General features: G+C 39.0%; 1 protein-coding gene across 1 annotated transcript; it reads right to left on the bottom strand.

Annotated features, from left to right (window-relative positions):
- Positions 1-553: 553 nt before the first annotated feature.
- Positions 554-11,758, bottom strand: LOC110075865 (coagulation factor X-like). The gene is made up of 9 exons (XM_020787492.3): positions 11,619-11,758; positions 10,863-10,981; positions 10,124-10,284; positions 9,594-9,618; positions 8,419-8,535; positions 7,146-7,280; positions 6,280-6,620; positions 3,488-3,605; positions 554-2,771 (listed from the first exon to the last, which is right to left on the bottom strand). Exons 2-9 carry the CDS (start codon positions 10,933-10,935, stop codon positions 2,215-2,217), a joined length of 1,527 nt encoding a protein of 508 aa, XP_020643151.3. The 5' UTR covers positions 10,936-10,981; positions 11,619-11,758; the 3' UTR covers positions 554-2,214.
- Positions 11,759-13,455: the final 1,697 nt, after the last annotated feature.

Below are 13,455 nucleotides of genomic sequence, written 5' to 3'. Positions count from 1 at the left end.
TTTTATTCATTGTAACTATTATAAATGAACAAGCTGCTGGATATAATCCTTTGTTTTGCCAGACTACATCAGTGATCATGTGTGAAGTAAAACAACAACCAGTTGAAATATTCTGTGTGCCGCTTCTAGTCAGAGGGTGTGTTTTATGTATCTTCAATAACTCCACAAAAGAGAGATGGATAGAGGGACAGTCTAGTCCAGTTCATAACAGAAGGAGATGAAAAACTTAAAAGCGCGAACTTGGATGCAGAATTAAAGTAGAGTCATAGTATAGCAGGAAGACAAAGATGCGGCCTCGCAATAGGTTTCCTGGGGAGATCTCATTCACAAAATGTGTACACCCTTTATGTTTAAATGAATGTCTTCGACCTCAGGATGCCAGGTGGATGAATATTGCTTCATGATTTTAGCTCACCTCACCAAAAGACATTTCCCCTTGTTACCATATTCCCAAGGCTTAGGTCCTGTAGAGTTCTTTTACTTGATCTGTGGACTGGGGATTTGAAGTGTGGGAACGAACAGGCTGCTTTAGGAACAAAGTCCAGGTAACACATTAACTTTCAAGATTTTTTTTTAAGGATTACAGAATCCTAGCACTTCTTTTCCCTCAGCCCCATTCCTTATTGTTATATATGGATCTAATAAAAATAAGGATTTCCTCAGTGTCTCATCCAACCTATGATAAACCCACTAAAGCTTTTAACATGTATCAGGATTTAGTGACTGATGAGTGAGTGCCAGTAGAAGAGGAAAAGAGCTGACTGCATCCCCCATCAAATACTTCTTTGGTGCCAAAAGAATATCAATCACTTCTGAAGAAGTGCTATTTAAGGAAAAAGATGGAACTGTGGTCTAGAAAAAGCAAGGACTTCGCTGTAAATGATACAGAAGCGATAACATCCATAAACCACAGAATAACAATTGGAGTTTTTATACTCACACTTTCCTCCTAACGTCTCAGGCAAAATGACTTAGTTTCCTCTTACTGTACTTCGTTTCCAGCACCATATTGAGATTTGAGCAGCACTTTGCAATAGCTGGCTGTGCCATGTGTTTAGGAAGTTAGGGTATGGGGGATGTTGTGCAGTATTTAAAAATATTTTATTTTTAAATTCAAATGCTTTCTAGAATTTGACTTGCTAACAGGTGGATTTAATGTAATAGTGAACTAATCGTATCCGCTATCAAGGTCCAAGTCACAACATTCAATCTGATTAGCCACCGTTAGTTTACCTTGTTCCCAAATGTTTCCTGTTCTTATGCATTAACGCAACACATCTGCAATTAATTACACCATTTTCTTTCTCTGAAACTATGAAGGTGGTTCAGAATTCTGACTGCCTTCTTGGCTTGCTGTCAGAGATTAAACCACAGTTTACTATATCAAGAGGAAACAGCCATTTAACCAGCCCCTGGAAGCATTACATTAAGGCGCATGAGAGAAAAAAGTGCCTGGTCACTTGTGCTCCATTTTTGTTCTTCCCTGTTTCACATCCCAGGTCCATTTTGGATGGACCCACGTTTGCAGGACAGGCTACTGGGAGGGCTGAGGTTGGAGGCAGCAAGAAAAGAGGAAGGCAAAACATTAAATGGATTGACTCCACAGCCTTTAGTTAGTTTGGGCAAAGTTGCTACAAGCCACCATGAGTCAGAAGTGAGTTTTCAGGGCATAATGACAACTGTGTTGGTGGAAGCAGACTTCTCAAGCCTCTCTGTCCCACAGCAATCCTTTGCAAGTGCTATATGGAGGCCGGTGATGGTGGGAAAATCCTGTTAAATGACTAGTCAGCAGTCCAGGGGAAGGGAGAAATCAATTGATTTCAGGGGAATCCCTTCTTCCTCAACAGCCTCCCCCATTTCTCTGCTGTTTCTAGCAGCCTCACAGTCAGAGAAGATGTTATGGGTTCTCCCCAATGGGGGTTTTTTTAAGAGACCAAAGCAACTAAAAATTAATAACTGCAGTTATTCTAAGCTTAAGGGAACATTCCACTAAAGAAAGCTATTTCTACCTGCAACTAGCTTTTTACCATCCGCTGTGTTTATATAAAAAACATTTCATACAATATTTTGGGATGGGGGGAGAATTTAGCAGCAGCAGTGAAGCACCAGCCCTGCAGCCTAATTGCATCCAAATACTTTTTGCTGCACAAATGAATCAAATGTGCAATGCCTACATTTTATATTGAAGAGCTTTCATTTCAGTATCTGTAGAAATTACCTAGCCTCATCCACACTGTCAATAACGTCTTTTATCCATGAAAGATAATTGGATACTCGTGTGTAGGCACCATATTTTCCCACTTCAGCACAGCCTTCCCCCCAGCTGACAATCCCAAGGAGATACCATGTGCCACGATAAGGAACAGCAAACGGGCCCCCACTATCCCCTTTGCAGGCATCTTGACTTTCTTCAAAGTAACCTGCACAAAACATGTTGTCCGTAATTATTTTCTCCGTTGATTGTCTGCAAGTTTCCATGCTCACAACAGGCAACTTCACCCTCATGAGAAAGCGAGTCAGCTTCCCCTTGGTGTGAGTGAAACCCCATCCGCTGACCATTCCCTGGATGTTCCCTTCAAGCAGGAGAGTCGCTAGATTAGAGTTGGGGAGGCAAATAGGAATTACGTGGTGGCTGAAAACGACGTCACTGGTCAGGCGGAGCAAAGCAATGTCATTGTTATAACTGTTTGAAACATACTGAGGATGCCGCCAGAATTGTCGCACGCCCACCTTTTGTTCATGCCGTTCTCTCTGATATTTGTCAAAGTCTCCTGAAAGGCAATCACAAATGGGTACATTATTGAATTCATCCCTACAGCTAACACACACACACACACAGAGGGACAAATATAGGAATGTAACAACAAACAATTCCAATGCTGTAGCATTGGGGTCTTCAACCAGTTGGTAAGCAGAAAGAATTGAAACTGAATTGAAATAGCCCCAAGAAAATTATCATCACCACCTTAGAACTACAGAGCTAGAACTACACTGCTGCTGCTAAATTCTCCCCCATCCCTGGATCATCAAGTCCGTCCCTTGTTAAGAGGATACAGTGGGGAATCGAACTCCCAACCTCTGGCTCTGCAGCCAGATACTTAAATCATGGAGCTATCTAGGAAAAAAGGTAGAGGTTCCAAATCTACTGCTAAAATATTTATTGTGTATATCCAAATTGGTTTCATCCCACTGGAATTAGATAACAAGGCTCTTACTACACCTCCAGAATTCACAAGGTGAAAAATTACTTGGGAGCTAAGAACCATGTTGAAGAACTATGGTATCTTGTGTTTAGACTTACATCTCTGACCATATAGGTTACAAACACATTCATGGTAAAAAAAAAAAAAAAAAATAGGAAGGTTGGGACTTACTCCAGGATGGAAGAATCCACTGCAGGTTTTTACATGGCATTCTGGGAAAATGTGTTTCAGAAAAATAGGAAACCTTTACCTTTTGGTAAAGCCTGTGGCTTTGAATCACTCACCTACAGTAACCTGGTGTGGAATAACTGTATCAAGGCAATGTGCAGCTGTTACTACCCAGTGACTGCTGATTAAACTGCCCCCACAGAAACCATATCCTCTTTTAGTTTGGATTAATACCTAGGAAGAAAAAGGACAAAGGATGATTGATCCAATCCAATAATTAATTACTTACTCCCTGCAAGGATGGAGAAAACTGGTAAGAAGCCACGGAAGGCACAGATTGGTGGTATTGGAGCCTTGTGGTGCAGTGGTTAAACTGCAGTACAGTGGGGTCTTGACTTAAGAACGGCTTGAGTTAAGAACATTTTGACTTAAGAACCACTCTCATAGGAAAATATTGACTTGATTTACATACTTAGATTTGAGTTAAGAACTGAAAAAAAAAACACGTGGGAGGCAGGGAAAGTGCAAAATTTGAACTTTCAGTTAACTGTTGGCCAGTGAAAAGGGTGCCTGTCTGCTTGCTCACTCCTCCCAGCGTTTAGAGAGTGGATTGGGAGACAGTCTTCAGACTGCCTGGACTGTATTTTCCCTGCCTTCCCTGAACCTTTCTTGACCTAAGAAAAAAAGAAACAAAATATCCCCCTCTAGTGGTCGAAGGCGGAATAGCAGCTTTCCATTAGTTTCTATGGACAGAAAAGAGCAGATACGGATCAAATGGTTCTCAATGCATTCCTATGGGAAATGCAGATTTGACCTGAGAACTTTTTGACTTGAGGACCGCCTTCCAATACGGATTAAGTTCTCAAGTCAAGACCCCACTGTACTGCAGACAAAACTCTGTTCAATCCCAGGCAGCTGGCTCAAGGTTCATTCAGCCTTCCATCTTTCCAAAGTCACATCCAGCTTTCAGGGACAAAGGCAATGTGCAGCCTACATAATTAAATTATAAACTGTCCAGAGAGTGTTTTAAATGCTATGAGGTGGTATATAAATGGCATGCTTTTTTTTTTTACTTTATTGGTAGCTATCTGGGAAATCTGCAGGAAATCGACAAGGATTTACATTTCTTTGAAAAAAAAACAATGATAGTAAAATGACTTATCTGGTCCTGAATTAGATTGCAGAAATGAATGGGGAAAACAAGCTGGAATGTGTTGTTTTTTTACATGCAAAAAGTACAAGTTCCATTCTGTTACTCAAATAATCACTAGAATAAAAATATATTTAATTCTACATATGTTTCTTTTGCACCAGTTACTGGCTGGTGCATCTCCAAACTCTAGTTTAAAAAAGAAGAATGGATCTTGGAAACTGTACATTTAAAATTAGAAAGGGGAGACTCATTTTTTGATGTTAATTCTGAAGGAAAAAATTGTCTGTCTAGTTAAACTGAGGCTAAATAATTTGTTAATGATATCATTCATTTTTAAATAAACAGAAAATAGTGGGCAAGTGTGTTTGTCAATTCTTTATGCCATGTTTTTATTGGCCCCTTCAAAGTATTATTTTTGCCATTTTAACATTTATTTTGTCAGTAATTTTTAATGGTTTTACCCACTACAAATCCCATAATAAAATTGTTGGCTGGGGATGGTGGGTCCCAGCATGTATGATAACTGAAAAAACTCTCTTCCTAGTGTATGGCATTTAGTCTTTAGTGAAAATTACCTTTTGTGAGTAATAGCACTCTCTTTTCTACCTACCCCCACCTCTGATAACTAGTAGTATTTTTTCCCTCTATATAATGATTCATTATACCGTATATTTATGTCTGTATACCTGCATGTTTAGATTTATTTATTTATTTATTTATTTATTTATTTATTTATTTATTTATTTATTTATTTATTTATTTATTTAATATCCTGCCTATCTAATCAATTAAGATTACTCTAGATCTCACTTATGCTCATATGTTGGTAAAATTTGTAGTAAATGCTTTCTTTGCATTTAATCCTACTTACTACTTGTCTGTTTATAAATCTCTTAACTTTCCACTCTAAGGTGAATAAAATAAAATGAAGTTGCCCTGTTTGTATTTCGGATTTGTGTCATGTCCAGTGTAGGGAGATCTGAAGAAATACCTATGCAGAAATGTTCAGTTCTTACAATTTGGTTGTTGTGTTATTCTCAATAGTGACAAAAGTTTTATAAAAACACAGTGAGGTACCACTGTAGCATTCAAGGGGGTGGTTGTAGCAATTACACAGATGGACTGTTTGCACAATGGAACACTGGCCAAAATCCTGTTCTTTAGCACAGTAAGTCACAGTGGAGAGTCAATTCCTCCGCAACACATTGATTTAAATGGGCTTACTCTAGTTGTGACTTAGTAAGTTGCAACTAGAATCAATGGAACTTAAAAAGGAAATAATTCGCCTAATCCCCACTGATGTAATGGGCCGAGTCACATGCAACTTACTGTGCTAAGCAACAGAATTCCAGATATTGTGTTTTATATGTTGGTTTAAAGTGAGGGAGGATGGCTCTCATTCCCATGGAGTTAATCCAACCCATGAAGGGTTAGAATGTGTGCAGCCAGGGTCTCCCCATTGACGCCTTCCCTACACATTAATGATAAAAAAAGTTACTAGTGTCTTTGATCAGTAAAAATATTGATGTCGAAAATCGTAGATAATAGCAAACCCTATCCATTGCATGGTGTCTGGCTCCCTCTGGTAATTACATTGTGGAAATGCATATTTGTGGGGTTTTTTCCTTTAAATATTTTAAATATTTTAAGACCACAGATAAACTACAAATACTGATCCCACGGATATGGGGATCCTACTGTATTTCCAACATTGTGAGTCCATTCTATCAAAACCTTCAAGAAAAGGAAATGTACCTGCCATGGACAATCTCCAGGGTGACAGAAAGTGCCCCCAACTATTCTGGTATAATCTCCTTCATCAGTAGAGTTGAAGTTTGGCCAGCTTTGTAAATCCTCTTCTGTGAAATTTCCCCACATCTCTTCAACCCCTTCTTCCTCCATCTCTCCTTGTGCTGTTGTCTGGTTCAGCTCTGACAAGGAGGCCTGAACTAACGTCTGGTTCCAAGTGGGCAGGTTCTCTTGGGCTATTGTTTCATTCAGGCTAGGCAACCTCCAAGCATTTGTTCCGTTGTCTTCCGTTGATCCCTCCTCATAGGAGCGTGTCAATTTTTTAAGCAACCCACAGGGGAAACGGTCTTAAGGAGAGAAAATTTGACAAGTCCACTGAGCATAAGGAAGTCTGTTGTGACAACTAAAAGGAGCACTGAGTCATTAGATTCTGCCCCATTCCCTCATGTGTGTATCATTTCTTGAAATGCAGGCAATGAACCGTCTTATGGACCCGTTACATTTTTCTTTTAAACAAACTGTTCCGGTATATTGGAGGATCTTCTCCCCGCCCCCTTCATCCCAATAAATCATTTGAGGGAGACTCTAAAAATATAAACAAGCGCGTTCCTGACAATCTTCACCATGGCTTCGTAGTCAAGATAGCCAAAAATCCCCTTCTTTGGAGAGTCTAGTAGGACAGGCATACATTGCAAGGATGGGGCCTGCACCTTTTAAAAAATAGTAATGGTGACTCCCCAAAATGGCAATGCCCAGTTTTTGCCAATTTACTGCTCTTCCCTTGAGCTGCATGAATGGGGGGCGGGCAGAGGAGTCATATCTCACTGCAGATCTAAGATCACCTTTTACAATCAGCAAGAATTCACAATTACCTGATGGTGTACAAGTCTTCCCATCATCACTTAGTGTATATCCTAATGCACAGGAGCAGGTCACGTGATGGGATTGTTCGATATCTTTGCAATATTGCAAGCAGCCACCATTCTTGTACCAGCACTCCATTTTCTCTATATTAGAGAATTACATATTTTACTTGGGTCGTCACTGCTATCCTGCAACACGGTTAGCTTTTTAATAGTTATTACTGCAAGTTGTCAATGACAAGTAGCAAGGAATTCAAATCATCTCTCAAAACTATATTTGCTCCCTAAATGCTACTGGCTTACCAATTTGTGAAACTTGGAAAAGTTATTTATTTTTGTCTACAATTCTTAATGGACTCTGAAGAAGCTTTTAAGGTCTGAGTAGGCACATCTGAAAACAGGAATCCTGCTGATAGACTTACAATATAGCAATACAGATTTACAATTTTTACAATACAGCATTGCTGTATTAGTCAAGATAGGAAAAAGCCCTGAGTATTGGACAGATTAGCTAATGTTAGACTCAGGGTGTGACTAGATGGCATAATTATCCTGGCCTGAATGGGTCTAGATTATGCTAAACAGGGTTGCTTTGATGTGCACTATATCAGTTGTGCTAATCCTTGCATCCATATGTAAGAGTCAACCACACTGCACCACAAGCAATCCTGTTCAGCACAATCTAGGCCAAGCTTCTTTCCCTTTAAAGGAAAAGAAAACAACAACAATCACCCTACTGTCTACTCCTCCATGCCTTGCCTAAAGCTGCAGGATCTTGCCACCCTCAAAGACAAAGCTTTCAATCTCTTTAATTATTGCTAACTGACACAGTGAATCAGCAATGCTTTGAAAGGGCTATAAAAAGCCATTTCAAAGATTCACTGACTCATTTAAAACAAATAAAAAGAAATTTAATACTTCTTCCTTCCCATTGCAGGAGAGGGGGAATTAAGCTTTTCCATTTCCCAAGATTGTTAAGTGACTTAACCAAAGCTATTTGCTTTGGTTTGGTCCAGTGGCTATATCCACTGGAATTGAAGTGATTCTACCCACATCAAAATGGAGTGATCTTACACCCCCCCCCCAAAAAAAACAGTAACCCTTGATAGGAACCCAAAAAGGTGCAAGTAGGTAATGATGAGGAAGGGGCTGGGTTGCAATGACATGAACGTACATCAGGTGATCTGAAGGAAAAATAGCAAACCAGCCCATCTCCAACCTGGACCAAATCATAGGGCAAATGTCTTTCTAATTGCACTCTCAGTCAGTATCTCACACTTACCTATTTCACAGTGTTGCCCTCCAAACCTTGGCGGACAAGTGCAGGAATACATATAGTATTTAACCTTGCAGACTCCACCATTTTTACAGGTGTTTTCTTTACAAGGAGTTAAATCTGCTTGAAAAGAAAGTGGGATAAAAATCAAGGCAGTTTATTGTATATATTTACAGAGGTAATTATCAAATGTTCCTGCAATGGCATTGGCTAAAATGATCTTTGGTCTGTTAAACTGAAACCTTCAAGCCAAGTTACACAACTGTCAAAACTAGAAATAGTGTATTCTCCACATCAGCTGAGAACTATAGGCATACATCCTATCATGGTTCATACCTACAACCTATCAATTCATATCCAAAGTGGTGGAACTGACCCATAGCAAGGGAGTGACTGTAGTCCTAGATTATGTTGTCCTTTGGACTTTGCTTTCTGACTTGCGAATCTATTCAGTTGTTAAGGAAACATGACATTCACTGGTTGAACATGTTGCTGCAGCTTTGGAAACACAGCAATATCACAATTACTTAAAACTAATTAATGCATTTTGGAAGCCAATGTTTCCCTTAATGCGTGTATCAAGTTGCAGATGTTTAGATTTAATTGTCTTTGGCCATGACTCTGAAGGGAGACAGGCAAACATGTTTATGAGGATTCAGCGAGCCACTTCCATTGGACTGTCTGGCTTCCATCAATGAAATTAATCCTTTCATTTCTTCCCATGCTCCATAATATGGAAAACGTGCTCTAGATGGTTTCCCAGCCTTCTGAAGCAAGTTTTAAGGGCACAGAGGGGCTATGGGGGACAGGATTGAACATTAGAATCGAGACATATACATCATGGGAAAAACCTCTACATATCATACATTTCTCTTCTGGAACTACATAAGAAAAGAACTCTTGCATACATCTCTGCAGAGGTTATCTTAAAATTAAATGGAAAGTGCTCCCAGGTAAGTATAAGTAAAGACTATGAGCTAAAACAGTTTAGCCCAGCAGAACAAAATCCCACCAGAACAAAAATGTGCTCAGTAAATAATGGCAGGTCAAAGGGGAGGAGGCCAGTTGAAGCCACCAAGGCCTTTGCTTTGCATTAGTGATCACTCACCTCATACACAGAACAGAAAACACAGAAAAGGAGCAAAAAAACAAAACAAAACAAAGCCAAACGAAAGTCCTACCTTTGTAATCAAACCAAAACTCCACCTGCAAAATAATTGTGAAAATGAGCATATTGGGAGAAAGGCCAAAAGCATTGTATGATGCAAACCTCTTCAGCTTGACTAGATTAAACTTTTCTCTGTTGGAAGATAATTCAGACACTTGTGAGGGAGTAGAAACAGCCCACAGAGCAGGAGAGGGCAGGAAAGAGATCCAGATATACTGGGAGATTTTTGGGAAATCAGCAGTAGATTGACAAAGAATTTGATTCTTAATGGTTTACCAGTAACAGCCACAAGATATTAACTATAACCCTAAATGAAATTGGTTTAACTAGAATTAATTTACAGAAAATTAAGAAAATTTACCTAACCAAGCTAGAATGGATTTTCATGTGGCGGAACTGAGATGTTGGTACCTGAAAATAATATTCTGACTATAGATCTTTTGGTTATAGTAACTCTAAATTAGTGGAATAGGAGAGAGGTGAACTTCCTTGTATCTCACTATTGCTACAACATTTTAAATTTCCTGATGTTTACATTCATACCGTTTTTTCCTGTGATTTGAAAATCTCTTTTGCCTCCTCAAAAGAACACTTTTCTTCCATGCATTCTCTCTCCAGATCTCCTTGTCGAAACTCCTCCAAAAACTGGTTAGCCCGTTTATGAATGCTCAGAAACTGGCTCGCCTCGTTTTTCCCCCTAAAAACTATGAAAAGAGAATGAGGTAGCACTAGTAAACTTGTTTGTTTAATTCAGGCTAACCCTAGGCATGTACTAAAGAGTAAGCACCTCTGAGCTTAGAATGAATTACTAGCTGACACAGGAGTCATTTTCCCCTTGCTTTTTACACAGAATTAAGTGATAATACAAGGGAAAATATTTTAAGATATTTAATTATGATTTGACCATAACCAGAGAGAAGTAATTATGGAGGGAAATGGAGGCAACAATATTGATTTGGGACATAATTTTCCTTACAGTAACAGTCAAACGTTGTTAGCACAAGATATTAGGTCTCAGTTGTAAATAAACATTTTTTAAAAAAATCTCTACTCCTTAGCTATCTGGCTGGGCAGCTAAGTGAGTTTGGTATCTGGCTGTACAGTAAACCCAGAGGTTAGAGGTTCAAATCTTCACTGTGCTTCCCAGGAGAACAGCCAGCCTTGGGCAAGCTATACAGTCCCCAGAGCACCTTCAGAAGAAAAGTATAGCAAATCACTTCAGAGTATACCTAGAAAACCATATCATTATAGCCACAGCTATATCAATAACAGATATACCCACCTGACAATGAATACGACAGGTTGCTGTAGAAGGTCAGTAAAAGAAATGCTGCACCAAAGGAAGCTCTGGCCATTATTTAGACAAAATGGTTACAACATTTGTGCTTTCAGAAAAGTCCCCTACAGAGAAAACAAAATAAAAAATGACTAGGTATGACCTACATAAGAGAGATGAGAAAGAACCAGAAATAGACACGTTAAGACAAAATAATATTCCATAGTATTAAATTTTCTCTAAAGAAAGACAATTATTTCAGAGATCCATGCAAGGTAATTAGACTTTCAAATGATGTCGATGTTTAACTCCTGTCCTGATCATGAAATTAATCACAAAATTAAATAATTTATTGCATACAAGGTCAAGAAAACTCATGCTAGGATAAAAATATGTATTTTGCCACTTTGGGGAGCTGTAGTTCAAATTACGTTCTAGATATGTGTTGTCTAGTTTGCCTCGATGTAAAAATTGCAGGATGGGGACAGAAGAGGGAAAAACAATGTGGAAACAAAAGGAATTAACAGCCAAACATGTTTTGCAACTACTAAAGCTTTGAAATTTTATAAAATAAATTACTGTAGTTAAATGTATTGGAATGATAACTCAAATCCTTACACTGGCAGCAAACGCCACATGTTAAAGGAGACAGAAGCATTTAATAAAACAGCCAGTCTGGATATATAAGTAGAGCTATACTGGACTGTAAAGACTTGCATTGATGCTCCACCGAGCAGGCAGAGGTGGGCATCTTTCACTAACCTGTTTGAACTTCGAGAAGCAAGCTGTCCATTCTCTCCCTTACAGTTGCCGATTGACAGAAATGCCAGCTATCAAGTAATAAAAGTACTTTCGACATTTACAAAGGACACACAACAAGTAAAACCTCATCACACATGAAGTGGTTTGGATTAAAGGGAAGAGAAAATGTGCATGGACCCTTCTTGTAGATGTCTCCTCCCCTTTTTCTAAAAAAACAACAACAACAGCCCCCCTCCTAATAAGCTGCAAGATTAAAATACTGTGCTCTCTTACCCGGGTAGGAAGGACAAAGTGATATTTAGATCAATTACAAAGAAAGCAACGGGAATTTATTTGTTGATGATTAATCTACCACAAATATTGACAAAGAAGTATCTCTTTCACTATGCTATAGAAAGCAAACATTCCACACCAAAGAAAAACATCTGATTTCAAAGCTAAAAAAAAAATCCTTACAATGCCGTTTCTTTGATCTGAACACTTTCTTATATGCTACAATTCTGTAGCATTTAATTTTTTCACTGGAAGGCCCTCTTTTTCTTTTTCAATACCCAGATGATGCTCCTAACACATTGTAAACTTTCCCACCAAACAATTCTATAGCTTTACTTGGGGGCAAAAAGATTGTGCTCTGGAAGAAGAAGGAAAAAAAAATTACTTCCCCAGAGCCAGATTTACTCAGAGTTACAAGGTGACCACACAGGGAAATAGACTGCATATTGGATCTCTTGTGGAACAGCCTGATGAGATCTATTTCCTAGTGATTACATGATATATGGGGAATTGTGTTCCAGCCCAAACATGATCCATGCCCAAGCTGGACCTTTTTAGTCCACCTGTAGGACTACCACTTTTGGGGGCCAGGATGGACAGACGGGAGGGCTGGATTAAAGGAGATCATTCCCCACAAATTCACCCTTTCCTGTGCGGTCAGATGTACGTGTTTTTCATCATCTGATCACACTCTTACTTCCTATGTGGTCTTTTAGCAAGTCTAAACAAGTCACCAAATAGACTTAATATATTGAAAGAAGGTGCAGAAGGAAATATACATATTTATTATTTGCTGCATACATATATATATATACTACCTTTTAACCAAGACTTTAGAGGTAGTTATGCAAATTTAAGGTATAAATTTACCAACTGATTGGCTGCATTGCTTAGTTCCTCTTCAACCATGGCCCATAATTTGGCTTACAAGTAAAATATACAAAATATCCAAAAACAGATTAAAACCACTATGAAACAAGCTGAAGTAGGACATTACAACTCAAGGTAAAACAACTGTAAAGGCAAATGCTAATAAATAGGTCTTAACCTGTCAAGATATACAGGACAAAAAGAAGGGAAGATATGAATGTTGGAACAACAGAATTATTTCAGGCTGTTCATAGTAGTCTCTCCAGATGATGGTGGTGTGAGTAGATGCCCAACTGAATTTCCATTCCCCTGCCTTGTCCACATGTAGGGCGGTCGCATATTCTGCTCCTTATGACTGCCCAGTCCAAGTTCAGTTAAAAGATACTTACAGTCATGGCCAAAAATATTGGCACCCTTGCAATTCTGTCAGAAAATACAACCCTTCTCTCAGAAAAATTGTTGCAGTTGCAAATGTTTTAGTACTCACATGTTCATTTCTTTGGTTTGCGTTGGAACAACACACACACACACACACACACACACACACACACACACACACACACACACACACACACACACACACACACACACACACACACACACAAGAAAAGTCAAATCTGATACACACAGAAACCCCAAAATGCACTGGCCAAAATTGTTGGCACCCTTAACTTAATATTTAGTAGCACCCCCT

Source organism: Pogona vitticeps, chromosome 3, assembly GCF_051106095.1.
Source record: "Pogona vitticeps strain Pit_001003342236 chromosome 3, PviZW2.1, whole genome shotgun sequence".
NCBI lineage: Eukaryota > Metazoa > Chordata > Lepidosauria > Squamata > Agamidae > Pogona > Pogona vitticeps.
The sequence above is the reverse complement of the archived record's forward strand: the minus strand, read 5'-3'. Positions and strand labels throughout refer to the sequence as shown.